Raw genomic sequence first — 13,500 nt, 5'->3', positions numbered from 1 at the left:
GCCACAAGAGGATTTTTATTCCTCATTAGATTTGAATCTGAGACCTCCTGATATTTTTTATCTTTGGAGCCAAACTCAAACCACTTAATACCACCCTTTTTGGTTTAACTTCTAATTTTTAATAAAACCAAAACCTTTCCCACGTTATCGAGGGATAAAAACCAAAAATTTAAAAAGTAAAAGGACGTAGTCGCAATTCGAAATAAACCACAGGAAGTTACTTTCCCACATTTACCCTTTGGCATCCACGTGGCATCTTAAATTACCAAAAAGGAAATGTGAACGTACAACAAAAGAGGCACGACGTACAACTCTTATGCACGACCATTATTAGCTCCCCTGCACCCACGGACACTGGATCATCTCACTCTGCTCGTAAAAAGCCTTCGCTTCACTCGTATTTCTTATAACATCTCATTTTCACGTTGGACCAAAAAATTCCTCTTACACAGTGTTGAAAGGGAAAAGTTCCTTCGTCGCCGATTCAGATCAAACGCCGAAAGCCTAGGGTTCCGGTGAAGGTGAAACCATGTGGAGACGAGCCTCTTCTAAACTCCTAACTCTCCGATCTGTTGCCAGACCTAATCGTGTTGTTACTTCTTCGCTGTCGCCGGTGACTATTCGGCCATGCTCGACTATTGTCACTCGTCACTATTCAGGTACTTTTTTTCTCACATCAGATCTGAATTTTATATGTATATCGGAGATTTTACCAACGTTTGTGTGTGGAATTGTTTTGAGATTTATGGACTTGGATGTGTGTTGGTTGTGGATGGTAGGTAATGTTTCTAAGAGAGTCGAAGATGTGATGCCTATTGCGACTGGTCACGAACGTGAGGAGCTTGAAGCTGAGCTTCAGGTTAGTTTTCGTGTGACGATTTAGTTTTATAGAGCTATATTTTAATTTTAGTTTTCAGTTTTAGTCTGACTTATCGAGAATGATATCGATTGTTATTTGTTTTGTGTAATTAGGGACGGGATATTCTGGATATCAATTTTCCTGAAGGGCCATTTGGTACCAAGGCAAGTGCAACGATAATTTAGTCCAAATGTTATTTTCTTCTACCGAAATAGAGGAATTATTTTCATCGGATTTTGATGGTCGTAACTTTTATGATACGTGTCAATGATTTGAATGATTACTGCAGAAATTTAGTTATCAATGCCATTCTGTTTTCTTCTGAAACGGTCGAAACGTGAAAACCATGTTAATAACGGGTGTTGAGGCCAGGCACTAGGTCTACTTTTTTATATAAACTTGAATAATTGAATTAGTCTGTGATGTAAAGTTATTATAAGAGTATATAGTATATAAACTGTCAGTGGTTAATATTAGTTATAAGGATTCATGTTTTTTTTTGCGAATACTAATTGCCAGGTTTTAAGTAGTAACTTTAGCACTTCGTAACATATACATGAAAATAAATGCATGAATTAGCTACTGGTGTGGGGATACGCTTAAGTACACTAAGAATTAGATCTTCATTTTTCTGTGTTATGTTCATACATAATGGCAATTTTGCTTTACTCTGATGCTGTCACAAAGAATTTTATTATCGTTCACTTAAAGTCGAATATTTGCTCTGCTGTGCAATGTGCATACTTTTCAAGTAAGTGATCTCTGGAGAGGATGCACTACCATTAAAAGTCAGCTTTCATAGCTTAATGCAAGGGTAGCAATTCAGCTCTACAACATAATCTATTTGATGTAAATTAGCTTCGCATAATGATCACAATGGCCATAAAACGACTTTCATAGATCAACGTTAAAAGTAGTACATGAACGCACTTGGCTTGCTTACTACACTTGACCTTTGTTAACTCTCTAACTAGATTTTTTCATAGACACAATGGACTTCACTTTCCGACTTTCTTACTACCTATTGTTCTTAATAGGCATTTAGAGTATATAATTAACTTTAAATTAACACTGGTTTATATCATTCTGCTAGAAATTCTAAGCAGATTAAGTTTGGTAAAACAGTGTGAAGGAAGCTTCAGAAATTGATCATCTTGAGAAGTTCCAAAGTTATGATTTTATAAGAAAGGTATAATGCTACAGTTAGCCAGTGACTGTAGGGCTATTCTCTTCTTCCTTGACCGTAAGATTACGGTTGGTCGAACACCCTAAGGTTACTCTGACTTTCTGGCTGTAACCTTGTGGAGGAAAAACAGTCAGAAACTCTACCTATTTTCTAATTTGAACCGCTTCATTTTAGTACCAAGCTTGCCCAAAAATTCGACTATAAATTTCACCATAGCAGGGTCCTAGCTTCTAAATATTATAACAAAAAATTCGTAAGTTAACTTGGATAGTTTTCAAAAGCAAGAAAATTTGGATAGTCTGTATACCAAACTGAGAGAATCATCAAATGTGATGAAATCTTGACATGTATAATTTTGATATATAGTAAACCTACTTATCTTAAACCCATTTCTTCTGATCTTTATTTTTCCATACTTCACTTTCATCAAACTTCATGAAATTATAGTATTAGATAAACTGTCATTGAAGAATCTCTACTCTTTCTTAACATTATAAATCAAAGTAGTGGCTATATGTGATATCACATTTCTAGCATTTGAAGTGGAAAGTTTATCTTAAACTTTTGTAATCCAGTGCTCTTTTCTTCTCTTGGTTTCAGCTTCCCAAGCACACCTAATCCTCTCAACTTTGAACACTAGAGTTTTGATATATAAGCTCAAAACCAAATCTGAGAATCGAACGTGACTGCTATACATATTATACCTATTTGAAGTGATTAATCACTAATTTGAGGGTTCAAATTGGCTAATGGATATGACATGTATGATAATGTGTCATGTATTGCCATACATCGTTGAGACTGCTAAAACTCTACATATTGGTATCCTGCAACCAATATTGCAGATAATTATATCGAAATTCTGCATTACCAACTTGAACTGCTGATGTCGTATGTTCTATTTCTGTTGTTGCTTGATACTTTGATTTGCTACTTGACCTTACGGCCATTAGGGTGAGAATCATGAACGTAGTTCGTTGTTGTGGGTGTGCCTTATTTTGGAACTGATAAGTCCTCTTATTTAGAGATTTATTCAGTAAATGAGTAGGCCTTGTTGCGAGTCACACTTACTTTTTCTTGTGCTCGGGTCATTGTTTGTGCTTTGATATCTGAACTGATGCTGAAGCTGTGTATCATTTGTCGTTTTGTTGCTTGTAGGAAGCTCCTGCTGTGGTCAAATCTTACTATGACCAAAGAATTGTCGGTTGCCCTGGGGGAGAAGGCGGTGAGTAAACTCTAGCCTTTCCACTGTAATAATGAACAGTATACTTTTGTACCCTTTATAGCTTATATTGCTGTTTGAGTATCTAGTAGCTTGTTAATCATTTTTTATGTTTTTTCCTTCATAACAGAGGACGAGCATGATGTTGTTTGGTTTTGGCTAAAGAAAGGGGAACCACATGAATGCCCAGTATGCTCACAATATTTCGTGGTGAGTACAAACTTAACCTTTCAGACAATTATTTCTTTCTGAAAACGGTGTCATATAGATCAACTTTTATCATCATCCTATGCATATCATATGCATTGTGTTTTTTATGCATCTCATCTTTAACCATCAAAAGTTCTGAGTTCGTTGAGTTTATATCCGTGTTTGCCAGAACAAACCTGCAGTAATTAAAACCAGTCAATCATATTTATTGGTTCAGTTCCTATCCATTTTTAAATTTAAACATGTTATGTTCTTAATCCCTGTCATCTTTCAGATATTAAAACTCCTGTGTTCCCTTAGTTATAAATGAGGATTCATCGACACAGTAGATCTGGAATGGGGTTTTTTAATTGACCATGGTATTCGGCACATTTGGTCCAACTAGTCCATAGGGTCTATGCAAAGTTCTCCCTTCACTAACTTTGGGCCCTCCATCCAGCGAGCGACTACCCAAAGGGATTTTTTTTCCGTTCCAATCAATCTTTCATATTCCGTTTTGACTTCTTGTATCAAATGGGTTCCTTTTCAACTTTAAATTTGTTGTCAATTTTGAAATTGGTGCAAGAAAAGTTGATATTTACATTGAACTCCATAAAAACTTCTTCAACTGAAATTTCGTGTGATGTTGATAAATGTATGATCATGTTTTACAGTTGGAAGTAGTGGGCCCAGGAGGACCTTCAGACGGACATGGCGATGACGAACATCATCACTGATTTGCATTTTTTCCATCTTTAATATGCCGGAATAAGAATCTGGTGAGATGACATAAAGACTTCCAAAATTCTGCAGCATCAGGATTTAACAGGTCCTGCATTTTGTTTGTTTCATATTTACTGTTTGTTTTGGCTAAATCATTATCAGAGGCATGCATCATGCATACATTTCTTCTTTCTTTGTGAATTATGGGATTGTGGGGCATGCCGTTTATTTGAATTGTGGATGCCATTTCTCCAATGCATCAAAATAATTATTGGCTCCAGGTTTAGGCTCTTCGAGATTCTTCAGTTCGACCCCAACACGAGCTTTTCGAAGAGTTGTGGTTGCTTAAATGTCCATCCAACGGTCTTATAAAGTTGTCGAAAGATTATTTATTTATTTTTTATTTTTTTTGCTTCTAATGCAAAGAAACGGTATTTCAAAGTGGTTGGCAACGTTACCTTTTTTGATTTTCCAACGCTTATCCGTTAAATACTCGCTTACTTTATAGGATAAGTTTCTTGTCAAAATTCAAAACGGCATTGTATTTGTATGCAATAATCACCGGGTAAGACTCTTGGTTCTTGCCATGTTCATCCGGTATGGTAAGTGATCTAGTAACCGCTAATCGCTTACTAGGTAACTAGGTAAGTGTTTGGTAAGCAGCTTTTTAGATAAGACCAAAGGAGATTGTTTCATTGACAATGGAGTGGAGCATGTAGGTAAAGAAGATTGGAACGTGCTATGAACACCTTTCAAATATATTATTCATACCAACTAAGGGGTCGTTTACTAACACTTCAATTACCTTACTGGTTGAACACAACAAGGACTGAGAATTCTACCCGGTAAGAGGTAAGACAAGGATCAAGAGTCTTATCCGGTAAGTGAGGAGGATAATTTTTACCTGGTAAGCGCTTATCAGGTTTAAGACGATTACCAATGAATCCATTTTGATGATCAAGAACGTTAATGAGGTGTGATGTCTCTTTGCGTTAAGCGTTTGGTAATCGAGCGAAATATGAATTTGGGATTCTATTTCTATTTCATCACTCAACATACATACATAGACAGCAACACTTTTCATGGGAAGCTCTGACCAAAGAGGAATGTGGACCTTGAGGGGTTGAGGAGCTTTGTGCTGAGATTGAGGCCAGTTTTGGTGGTTAGGTTCTAATGTATCCGGTTCACATGGAAATTTTACCTCCACGATGGATGTTTGGGACCGGTTAAGGGCTTTTTAAGGTTGGACAGGTTGGGATCTATTGGTCATACCAGTTACGTTTTTGGACCAAGTTATACGAGTTTTAGAAGATCATCGACTTTTTAATGTTCATAATCAAATAAGTAAAATATTATATATTACTTTGGCACATTTCATTAACATCATTATGCATCTTTAATTCGTCTTTTGATTTTATTTTATGAATTTGTATGATTTTGATTGTGATAAAGCCAATGTTGGTTTCCAATTTTATGAAGTATTTTGCCCTATTAATAAGCAAAACCTTTATCTTGTATTTGCATATGTTTATAAGCTGATTATGAATTAGTTTGACGCTAATCAAATGTATTAATAATTTGTAGGGTATGCAAAAATATTGTATAATATGGTAAAAGTATTTTTGAATTTTAAAAAACCAGGTTTAGAAAATTGAACGTCAATGGGTGTCAAATTAAAAGAAATAAAATACTTGTTTTGTAATATAATTTGTTTAATTAAAAAATTAATTATATTTAAAATAATTTAGTTGTGGATTTCGTTATATCGCAAAGTGATATGAATTTTTAAAAAAAACTCTGAAACTTTGATTTTTATTGTTTAGAAAATAGAAAATCAATAAGGGAAAGCAAAAGAAACACCAATTATTAGGTTCCTCTTTTCCACCTAACCGCTAGACCAATCACATTCATAGTTACGTAACATTATTTTGTCTTCGCTCACGTAAAAAACGACGACGTCGCTTTAAAATGAAGTTATTATAACAATTACTTGGAAGTCGGCTTCAGTTTCTCCTTCAGTTCACCATTCTGCACAAAGCCCAAATATGTTGTATTTATGCTTTTTGACACCATAAAAAACAAAACATGATATAAGGCTTTAAATATGCAGAGAAGCTAGCCTGATGCATGTTCAGGATAATGTCTGATCCTCCGATGAATTCTCCATTGATGAATATCTGCGGAAATGTCGGCCACGTGCTGCACACAAATAGTATGTGGCCCATGTTATATCTAATCAGAATTTAACCCTCAATCATGGTTTACAATTTATTGCTATTTTTGTCCATGGTCCGATTCCTACCTTAAAGTAGGAGCCACCAAAACAGTAAAGAATTGTAAACCAACCATCCAGATCAAAACAACAATAAGTTGTAACTCAGAAAACGAAAACCGCAATGAATTACAAACCATTAGGACGAAAACCGCAATTTCTAGACCACATGGACGAAAATCATAATTTACTCTGAAAATTATACGGGGCAAAAAGGGAAATGGAGAAGTATTTTCAGTATGGCTAAGATGTTTTTTGTTTGGTTTTTCATTCGGCCCTTTTTATGGATTTCGGAAAAACGGTTGTTTTTTGTGCGGAATAAAGCATATGACCATTTTACCCCAGCTATGTAGTTGTCATAACCCATCAAGATCAACATACTTGCATACCCACAAGGCCACAATCAAACGTAATGAAGAAAACCAAGTGCATCAATGGAATTCCAAGAAAGAATGCAAATAAAATGAAGAAAAACACATAATAATGACAAGCAAAAAAATGCTCCCACATTGGTGTTCTTTGAGGCGGGTTCCATGTAGGGCCGGTTGAAGTTATCGGTAATCAACTTTTTGCCCAAATACTTTGTTTAAGAAAGGTTTAAGTGATGTCTACAAAAGGGTTACACTGATATAGACGATAAACTTGACATCCACGTCATCAAAATTTACAAAATTAGCACGTTACCGGTCAAAATGAGTGGAAAAAAAAAATTGAAACTTTGTTACATTAATATGAGGGAAAAAAAAATTAAGGCAAGCCTCGTCACATTTTTATGCATTTCCTTTGTTAATAATAATATAAAGATGATTCCTAAATTTCCATGTTAGACTTAAGATACTACAAGCATCTCCAACATATGCTCTAAAATAGAGAAAATGAAGTTTTTGTTTTCTATCTTGTTCCTTAAAATAGAGAAAATTCCAAACATAGAGAATTCGCTAAAACTCTCTACTAAGGAGAGAGAAATACCATTTTAAAAGTTCTAACCAATGAGATTGATTTATCAAGTTTTTTTTTAAATGTAGTGGGATGATAAAATTATATAATATGGGTTGGGTTCACGTGAGACAAGGCTGTTTTAGTGAGATACGATTTTTACACTTGAAACTTCACAACAAAATGTTGTGAAGGTAAAAAAAGCCAAATCTTCACAACAGCAAAAACACTGTTGAAATTTCAAGTGTAAAAATCGTGTCTCATGGAAACAACGTTATCTCACATGATCCCAAGTCTATATAATATTTTAATGATAAAGTTGATGTTGAAATTCTCTAAAATAGAGAATATGTTAAGAGTTAAATGTAATTCTTTTTTAGAGAGAATCTCCTGAAAATACTCTAAGGCCCAAACCGTTCGGTCACAATGCGGGTATGTTTTGTGGTACCCATAACAACAGGCTTTCATGGTATGTTTTGTGGTACCCATAACAACAGGCTTTCATGGTAAGCAACCGAACTGCAAGAAAAGTGCTTGTTACCTGAAAGCTTTTACAGCATTCTTAAGCTCAGGATCTTCTAATATGTTTTTAGAATGTATAGGAACTCCTGCAATAAATCCATAGCAATACTTGAGAATCCAAATGGAAAAAAGCAGCAGGAGAAAGGATAATGTAATTGTAAATCCAAAGGAAGAGAGCCAAATAATCCTCATATATGCTCAACAACATGCAACAGTTAGCGTGCGTTTGGTATACAGACAAATTAGGACAGAACAAGACAAAACAACTGTTCAACTATTGATAAGACAAAAGTAGACAGGACATAACAGACAAAACGACCAATTTATCCCTAATGGGTTGTTTATATATTCTGATTAATTTATATAATTTATTAAATTATAATAAATTAACCAAAATATAGAAACTGTATAAAATTAATATTTTAAGGACAGTATGAAAGTTTAAAAAGCATAAAATAGGATAAATAAAACTTAAAGAATAAACAGAATGTGAAAGGAAGGTATATTTGATGTTTTAGAAGAGAATTAAGTTTTATTTAAAGGTTATATTGGCAAAATAGTGGTCTGTTCCACCTTGTTCCATGGGATGGAGGTGGAACACGCATGTTCCGCTCTATTCCATATAAAAGTCCTACCAAACGTAGAACAGTGATCCCTATTATATTCTGTCCTGTCGGATGTATCAAACGCACCCTTAACGACCTCCTACGTCTTCACATTTCCATATTTACCCTTTCCTTTTCAAATATTGACTAATATATCTCCACGAAACCGCAAATATCATAATGGCCATGGACAACATTTAAATATGCTTCTAGAACTTGTACGAAGGATGTTTCATTGTTTGTTTCCATAAAAATGGTGTATTTATCAGGTTGTTCCTGTCTAATGCTTTCAAGTGATCCCCTTTCAACTATCAACCCACATCCAATCTTGCTTGTGTGGGCATACATAGTAATAGTGACGTTGGTGCATGGTTGTTACCTTCTATGCAATTTTACGATACATAAGGTTCGATCCAGAAACGGGCCCAAGCTACCTACGTGAAACCAAGACAATCCGACTGCCAAACTGCTGGGCTTTTGTTGGAAGGTGGTCACCAACTTTGTACGACCAAAAACCTCCATTTGGTCCATGGAACTGCAACAGGCCAAATTCTGGCTGATACTACCTTCCAGCTTTTTATGCAATACTGATATAGCTATCAAGGACGGACCTATGAAAGCCTGAGCGGGGTCATGTGCACCCGCTCAACCAATTTTTGCAAGTACAGTTTTTTGGGTATAAAAGGTGCACCCGCTAAACTTTAAGGGGTGCTCTAGGATATTAGAAAATAGAGTAAACTACAAACTTGGTCCTTGCTGTTTGCAACACTTTTGGTCCCTACAATTTCAAAATTACAAGATCACCATTGTAGTATGCAAAAACGACGTGATTTGGTCCCTCTCTCTAGCGGCTGTTAGAAGCACATGTTAAGTAAGGGGTATTTTAGGCTAAAAAGCATTGAACAACTTTGCGGTCTTTTAATCCACCTTAAAGGTGCACCTGCTAAACAAACATCCTAGGTCCGCCACTGATAGCTATGTTTCTCCATATCTAGGAATAAGAATCTAAAGTAAGGTAGAGTACCAAGAATGAAGAGTTGTATCTATATTCTATGCGAATCACTTTAATCAGAAAATCGTTTAAGTTGATAAAGAAAAATTGTTAGAAATAACAATTTTATGTTGAAAAAATCTTCAAACAAGAAGTGCTGATTTGAGTACTTACGATATTCACTCAACACTCCGACAGCTAATGAGCTGAATCCACACCGTGGTTGCTCTGGATCCCCTTTCATGTAAATCATCACATGGTTATCCTTGACATCCTAAACATTGCAATTAACAGATGTGGTCATTACCTCAAAACAGAACATATTACTAGAAAGAGGTTCAGGATACACATATCAATAACCACTAACCTGCTCAACGATATCCTTTAAAGTAATTCCAGAATTCTCAAGCTTATTTGTGGGCTTAAAATCATCATGTGTATCAGGATCATTGGGCACACTAGTTGAAAACTGCATTCCGTGCCGCAAGAACGGTCCAGAGGCCTAACAAGTTGCATAGAGTTTATGGGAGAACATACAAAATTGGTATCAAGCATCAATACACTCGAATAAAAGCAACCCCTATAGTGACTGACTAACTGTTACCGTCTAATTAACTATTAAGGTCTAATTAACTATTAAGAATGGCCAACAATGAAATATGCAATTAGATAACAAAAGGCTGCATCAAATGAACGATATTTGGTCTTCCAAATGCAGCGTCCCTATCCAATTATTAGTGAGCGGAAGCATGGTGGGTTGGCTAAAAGTAAATTTACTTTTGGTTCAAACTCTCTCGTCTGGATCCCTTCAGCACCGATAAGTATTTTGGCTCTGGCAAATATGTGTCTTATAGAAACAGATTTGCAGATAAAACTGAAAACATCTATGTCAATTTTGAATTTGGTAATATCTACGTTTGCTTGGATTAGCAAATTCAGGAGTGGACTTCTTTAAACGTATTTGCTCTTCCAGATGCAGTGTCCTATTATCAAATTATGAGTGAGCTGAAGCATGGAGATCAAACTAAGTACATTTAACTTCTAAAACATCTATCATATCAAACTAGTGGATGCATAGGATTAACTTTTAGAGGAGGATGCCCCGTTACCCTAAAGCTGATCATCCAATTAGGTGACATGTTAAACAGATTTCCATTCCTGCAAATCATGATCAAGCTCCTTATACTTAAGCTATGCTGTTAATAGTGGTGCAATAGAGGTTTGCGGTCCTGGAAGGAATTGCAGGCGGTCCTAAATAGCGGTACCGAGAATTGCGGTGTGATTTACCGCCAAATGGCCGCTTTTTGCACAAAATAGCTCCGCATAACCACTATTTGTGGTTGGGCTTTTTTATTTTGTCTAACCAGCTTATATAGGACTTATTTAAATGATTTGGCATTTTATTTTGCATTTGTTTTTTTTATATAAGTCATTTAATCCATCCTGTTATCTTTACTGAGATTATAAGATTTAGATTTTCAACATCATCAAGCATTCAACCAGGTTTCCTAAATTCTTCCACCATCATTATAAGTCTATTAGTGAATTTCTTTTTTTGGGACTATTAGTCTATTAGCAGATTTCTTTTTCATATTGATTACACATGATATGTAAAGCTATTTATATTTTATGATATATACTATGTATATAATTCTAAATATTTATATGAACCGCTATACTGCCGCTTTACCACCTGCTATTTCAAATCACTGTAAAAAAACATAGCTCCTATAACCTGCTTAGGACAGCCAAAGCAAGATTTCAATGTCAATATTTCACATTTTACCCGTTTCTAGGTTGAAGAACAACAATCCAGAACAGTGTTGTAGATATATCACCTACTTGAGTAATCCAAATGTAAATCGACAAATTATTGGACCTCTATGTTCCTAGCCGTATCTAGACAGAGAAATCTACTACTCAGTTGGCTAATTCAAGCAAACCTAGATATCACCAGATTCAAAATGACATAGATGCTTTCGGTTTTTATCTGCAAAAATGTTTCTACAATAATTGTACTTTTAGCAATCAATTGTCGCCAGAGCCAAACTCCTTCTTATCAGTTCTGAAGCGAAATTCAGACGGAAACTATAAACCAAAAAGAGGAAGGAGCTGAATTTCAACGAAACACTATTACAACATACCGATGCAGCTATGCGAGTAGATTCAATTGACCTAAATCCTTTGAATAGCATGTTCGATAACGCTCTTGCCATCGTATTAGACAAACGATTCTGCACCAAATCGACAAGCAAGATGAACTAATTAATTACTTCAAACGAGGTGGCGTATAACATTGACGAACAACAAATTAATCAACTGTAAATCATTCATTTATAATGGAGGAAATATAGATTTAACAAGATATTTTAGATAAATCTTATCGATGTATGAAGAATTCACGGTCCACCGATGATGATCTTTTGCTCTTTCTCTTTGCGATTCTCTGCTCTTCACGACTGTGGAGCAACTGGAAAAGCTTGATTTCTCTTTAGCTTCGAAAGGAAATGTGAAAAGTATTGGCCGAGATCGGTTTTTGTGTCCACCCCCAAAAGTTGAATTTGTTCGGTTAAATGCAAATAAATAATCGTTTTCTTTTTTGAAGTAAAATAATCGTAGTTTTTATAACTGAAATAAGGGCTTTTTAACCCATAAATAGCGGTACTTAGTAAATGTCAATAGTTTTGTTGTTTTAATGGTTAAGATTTTAGTCCATCAAAATGATATCATATATATTAATTTTTTTGGTATACGTTTACCATGTAAGAGTCTGTCATCCTCATTTATACCGAGTAAGACTCTTGGTTTTTGTTATTGCTTTTACTGAGTATGTTACTCAGTTATCTGGTAAGGTAATTGACCCGTTAAGCACTTACCAAGTAGCATTTGATAAACCTTCCATAAAATGACGTTTGTTTTTTAAGAGTTGTTGAAGTCTGATTTCACTTCTGATTACAAAAAGTGTTGAAGTCTGAAGAGGTTCAATCGCATGGAGTGTCGCTGACCAAACATATATGAATACTTCAAGGAAAGAAATTGCGATATAATTAATGCAAAATGAATATTGATTCTAGTTGTTATGAGACTTTGTACGTGTTTTCTATTATGTGTTGAATCAATTGACGAATTTCAGCTGAATTTTTGAATGTGTTAAAAATAGATTGTAGTTTACAAATGGTTTAAATAATTGGATATTTCAGTTGAATTTAATTAAAATAAATTGATTCAGATTTAAGACTTCAAACGCTTATCAGTTTACAAAAACGGTCTAATTGATTCAGACTTCAGACGTTTGTTAGTTTACAAAAACAAATAATCTGACTGATTCATATTTCAGACTTTAGACGTAAAAACGAACAGTTTGACTGATTCAGATCTCAGCACCACCTCTTATAAATCAGAAGTGAAATCAGACTTCAGCCTTCAGCATCTCTTAGAAAACAAACGCCACCATACGAAAAAGTCTGCCAATCTCCCGATTTTAAACCCAAATCTTTCGATATTCATTAGACTCCTGCCAAACTCATTTTCAGAATCTTGTTCTACCTCCTACTTCATATATATATATATATATATATATATATACATATATATATAGAGAGAGAGAGAGAGGAGCGTTCAAATGAAAACTTGACTCATTTGTGTAAACCGTGTAAACCAATCTCATCCGTCCATTTTCTTGATCAATGGCCTAGATTATATTATTTTATTTTAGGAAATTAAAAATTAAAAATAATTAATATTCATTTTATTTAAGAAAAAAGGGTAGAATCGGTATTCATATCAAAAGCCCTCGTTTCCTATTTCCAAATACTCCCATTGTATTTTAGGAAATTAATATTCATTATTTTATTTTAGGAAATTAATATTCATTATTTTATTTTAGGAAATTAATATTCATTATTTTATTTTAGCATGTCCATTATGAAATTATTTTTTCAAATACTCCCATTGCATATGAGTCAATTTTCTAAAAGAACAAATTCCATTACGCA

General features: G+C 34.7%; 2 protein-coding genes across 5 annotated transcripts; one reads left to right on the top strand and one right to left on the bottom strand.

The window, feature by feature from the left end:
* Positions 1-405: 405 nt before the first annotated feature.
* On the top strand, positions 406-4,458 carry LOC112517335 (cytochrome c oxidase subunit 5b-1, mitochondrial-like). Its single transcript, XM_025124732.1, has 6 exons — positions 406-659; positions 780-859; positions 973-1,023; positions 3,204-3,270; positions 3,398-3,477; positions 4,131-4,458. The coding sequence occupies exons 1-6, from the start codon at positions 530-532 to the stop codon at positions 4,191-4,193; spliced, it is 471 nt and encodes a 156-aa protein (XP_024980500.1). The 5' UTR covers positions 406-529; the 3' UTR covers positions 4,194-4,458.
* Positions 4,459-6,031: 1,573 nt separating this feature from the next.
* On the bottom strand, positions 6,032-12,055 carry LOC112517316 (monothiol glutaredoxin-S15, mitochondrial-like). Of its 4 annotated transcripts, none has more exons than XM_025124713.1 (7): positions 11,916-12,055; positions 11,650-11,739; positions 9,873-10,007; positions 9,680-9,779; positions 7,929-7,995; positions 6,300-6,378; positions 6,035-6,207 (listed from the first exon to the last, which is right to left on the bottom strand). In XM_025124713.1, exons 2-7 carry the CDS (start codon positions 11,719-11,721, stop codon positions 6,166-6,168), a joined length of 495 nt encoding a protein of 164 aa, XP_024980481.1. In that variant the 5' UTR covers positions 11,722-11,739; positions 11,916-12,055; the 3' UTR covers positions 6,035-6,165. The 4 variants fall into 4 exon arrangements, with proteins under 4 accessions (XP_024980478.1, XP_024980481.1, XP_024980480.1 ...); XM_025124712.1 differs by having other exon boundaries at positions 11,867-12,047; XM_025124711.1 differs by having other exon boundaries at positions 11,891-12,047.
* Between the last annotated feature and the right edge of the window lie 1,445 nt (positions 12,056-13,500).

The sequence above is a fragment of the Cynara cardunculus genome (assembly GCF_001531365.2).
Source record: "Cynara cardunculus var. scolymus isolate 2C chromosome LG 8, CcrdV1, whole genome shotgun sequence".
Classification (NCBI taxonomy): domain Eukaryota; kingdom Viridiplantae; phylum Streptophyta; class Magnoliopsida; order Asterales; family Asteraceae; genus Cynara; species Cynara cardunculus.
Note: the sequence above shows the minus strand (reverse complement) of the source record. Positions and strands in the feature narration are given on the sequence as shown.

Excerpts from the sequence above, each read along its gene's own strand:
- LOC112517316 (XM_025124710.1), bottom strand. The coding sequence starts at position 11,721 with ATGGCAAGAGCGTTATCGAACATGCTATTCAAAGGATTTAGGTCAATT. Across the intron at positions 6,379-7,928 it reads AATGCTGTAAAAGCTTTCAG|CACGTGGCCGACATTTCCGC; the intron begins GTAACAAGCACT and ends ATTTGTGTGCAG. Across the intron at positions 6,208-6,299 it reads TTATCCTGAACATGCATCAG|AATGGTGAACTGAAGGAGAA; the intron begins GCTAGCTTCTCT and ends GGCTTTGTGCAG.
- LOC112517335 (XM_025124732.1), top strand. The coding sequence starts at position 530 with ATGTGGAGACGAGCCTCTTCTAAACTCCTAACTCTCCGATCTGTTGCC. Across the intron at positions 660-779 it reads TGTCACTCGTCACTATTCAG|GTAATGTTTCTAAGAGAGTC; the intron begins GTACTTTTTTTC and ends TGTGGATGGTAG. Across the intron at positions 3,478-4,130 it reads TATGCTCACAATATTTCGTG|TTGGAAGTAGTGGGCCCAGG; the intron begins GTGAGTACAAAC and ends CATGTTTTACAG.